Below are 3170 nucleotides of genomic sequence, written 5' to 3'. Positions count from 1 at the left end.
TTGGAACATTTTATGTTTGTTAAATTCAAGTTTTTGTTTTTTAAAGGAACGACCAAGCGGCAGCGGCAGTGAGTTGAGCATTATATTTGATCAATTTAGCCTTCTCAAACCAACACGACTTGCCTAAAATAAACAGACATAAAACACTTCATGCATTTCACAGTATTAATTTAAACATTTAACCAAGATAAATGAGCGCTGTTAGGCGCATATCCAATCGTTTATGCAGAGAGTGGAAGCTAAAGCGCTCTGCAGGACATAGAGGCGCCAGCGCCATCACTTGGAATTTTTTTTTTTTTTTGATAACAGTGGAAACTTAAAAGAATGCTTTAAATGTATTTAAAATGAAATAATTCAAATCGAAAACAAAAACTCTTTCATTATGTAATCTGTGCATTTCTCTCTAAAGGCACGTCCAATGAGGAGATGGCGAGTCAGGTTCATTCATTTTTGCAACATTGACTCAGAAAACATTAGTTTATTAACAAATAATTCAAATATCCGTTTTTGGGCTGATTTTTGCCAGGTTTAAAAATAACTAAATAAATAAGATTAACGTCATAATATTTTAAGAATAAACCCACATGTGGTCCCTCATTACCCTCCTCATTTGCTCTCCATTTATTCTCCCTGTGTTTGCAGTCCTGGGTCAGTTCGTTGTCATCTCTCCCTGGATGTGTCGTGTCGTGTCCAGATCCTGCCTTGCCTTGCCTTGCCTGTTTCTCCCCCACGGGGTAGTTTTTGTTGCTGTTTTGTTTATTTTTATTATCAATAAAAGTCCATTCTCTGCAGTACTGAGTCCTCGCTCCATCCTCTACCCAAACCCTGACAGTTATATTGCGTGAAATTAATGTGAAAATTCCACCTATAGGCCTACTCCTCCAAAAACAAAAAGTCTGTGGCATCCGTCATTCTTTTGACTTTTTTAAAAACATTCGTTTGTATGAAATTGTTCTGATTTTTTTCAGCATGCATTCAAATATACATTTTTAGTTCGTGCTGCAAATATTAAAGAGGAAAATATCATTGATTCATATGCAGCTTGAACTGAGGCAAATTATCTCACTACAAATTAAAGAGCGTAAAAAGACATTTATTGTTTGTATTTTATCATAAAGTTGACAGAAGGCTGAGACTTGAAAACTTTAATCATTTCCCAGCATTAGCCTATAACATAAATAAAACAGCTTGTGAATAATCACGATTCACATAACGTTATTTACTTCAGAAAAATCAACAATAGGGCCTAAGTTAAGTTAACCAAGTTGGAGCCCATAATGTTTAGGGAGCCGTACACATTTTTTGCATATGGGCCCGGGGCTGACTCACTTCGCCACTGATATCGGCCAAATATTGTCCTATCCGAACAAACCATACATCAATGGAAAGCTTATTTATTCAGCTTTCAGATGATGTATAAAACTCAACTTTGAAAAATTGATCCTTAAGACTGGTTTTGTGCTCCAGGGTCACATTTGGCTTAGAGTGGGAACCCAGGTGCTCACGTGACATCATGAGTGTGTGAGAGTGTGTGTGTGTGTGCTCACGTGACATCATGAGTGTGTGTGTGTGTGTGTGTGTGTGTGCTCACGTGACATCATGAGTGTGTGTGCTCATGTGACATCATGAGTGTGTGTGCTCATGTGACATCATGAGTGTGTGTGCTCACGTGACATCATGAGTGTGTGTGCTCACGTGACATCATGAGTGTGTGTCAAGTCAAGTCACTTTTATTTACACTGAAAAACACTTTTGTTTTTGCCCCCATTTTTCATGAGCTGAACTCAAAGATCTAAGATTTTAGAGTGGCCTTTTATTGTGTCCAGCCTAAGGCACACCTGTGCAATAATCATGCTGTCTAATCAGCATCTTGATATGCCACACCTGTGAGGTGGATGGATTATCTCGGCAAAGGAGAAGTGCTCACTAACACAGATTTAGACAGATTTGTGAACAATATTTGAGAGAAACAGGCCTTTTGTGTACATAGAAAAAGTCTTAGACTTTTGAGTTCAGCTCATGACAAATGGGGGCAAAAACAAAAGTGTCGCGTTTATAATTTTGTTCAGTATACATAGCGCTTTTAACAATACAGATTGTATCAAAGCAGCTTTACAGTATTAAATAGGAAAATAGTGTCATGTGTGTGTGTGTGTGCTCACGTGACATCATGAGTGTGTGTGTTTCTCCAGGGTGACAGCGGTGGTCCGCTGGTCTGTGAGGAGGATGACGGCCGCTGGTCTCTGTACGGTTTGACCTCCTGGGGGTCTGTGTGTTTCTCTAAGGTCCTGGGCCCCGGTGTCTACGCCAATGTGACGCACTTCACCGAGTGGATCGAGAGACAGATTTACCTGCGCACGTTTAACCTGCTGTAGGTGAACACACACATGCTCATAAACACACACACACTTGCACACACACTCACACTCTTACACTCACACTCTTGCACACACACAAACACTCTTGCACACACACACACTCACACTCTTGCACACACACACACACACACACACACAAACACTCTTGCACACACACGTGTACACACTCACAGCTGGAGATGAACTGCGCTTGAACAAGGACAAGAAAACGTCTGTGAACCTGCTTCACTGATCATTCCAAAAAGAGACGATGCGTGTGTGTGTCTGTGTCGTTTTGGGTGTATGGCAAGCGTCCATCACATGTCCTGGCGTCTCTGTGGCAGTAGCGTCTCAAGCTCTCCAGAGGGCGATGGTGTTTCCTTCAGATTGGTCACACCAGATGTGTTCATTATCAGACAGCTGCTGTAAACATGTGGACAGTGACACTAACCTGTTCAACGACTCCTGCTCCGCCATGACAGTAGCTAAGCTGAAACACAAATGCACTGTTTGCGCTAATGCCAGCTAAAGCAGCCCTTATAGACTCGAACTGCGTTACATATAGAGTTCTGACTCGTTTCAGAACAAAACAACGCAAGAAACCAAGCTTCTGTAGCGTGAAGCGTCGGTGTTCACAAACTTCAGAATCAGAGAATCACTTGTTCATTTACTCACTTATAAACACCACTGAAACAGACACTAGTGTGTGTGTGAGAGAGAGAGCGTGTGTGTGTGTGTGTGTGTTTTTCTTTTGTGTGTGTGTGTATGGTTTGTTTGTTTTGTGTGTGTGTGTGTGTGTGTGGTTTTGTGTGT

The 3170-nt window shown here is 41.2% G+C and overlaps 1 protein-coding gene across 1 annotated transcript in view; it reads left to right on the top strand.

Moving 5' to 3' along the window:
* The window catches only part of LOC107571433 (atrial natriuretic peptide-converting enzyme), a gene marked incomplete at its 5' end in the record, with an annotated part of 34675 nt that extends 32226 nt beyond the window's left edge, over positions 1-2449 (top strand). Inside the window, one exon of the mRNA XM_016257760.1 lies at positions 2193-2449. Coding sequence (XP_016113246.1) covers positions 2193-2375 — 183 coding nt within the window. The remainder of the gene's footprint in view (positions 1-2192) is intronic.
* Positions 2450-3170: the final 721 nt, after the last annotated feature.

Source organism: Sinocyclocheilus grahami, unplaced genomic scaffold, assembly GCF_001515645.1.
Source record: "Sinocyclocheilus grahami isolate Dianchi unplaced genomic scaffold, SAMN03320097.WGS_v1.1 scaffold1593.1, whole genome shotgun sequence".
NCBI classification, from domain to species: domain Eukaryota; kingdom Metazoa; phylum Chordata; class Actinopteri; order Cypriniformes; family Cyprinidae; genus Sinocyclocheilus; species Sinocyclocheilus grahami.
This window is presented reverse-complemented; position numbering and strand designations above follow the sequence as displayed.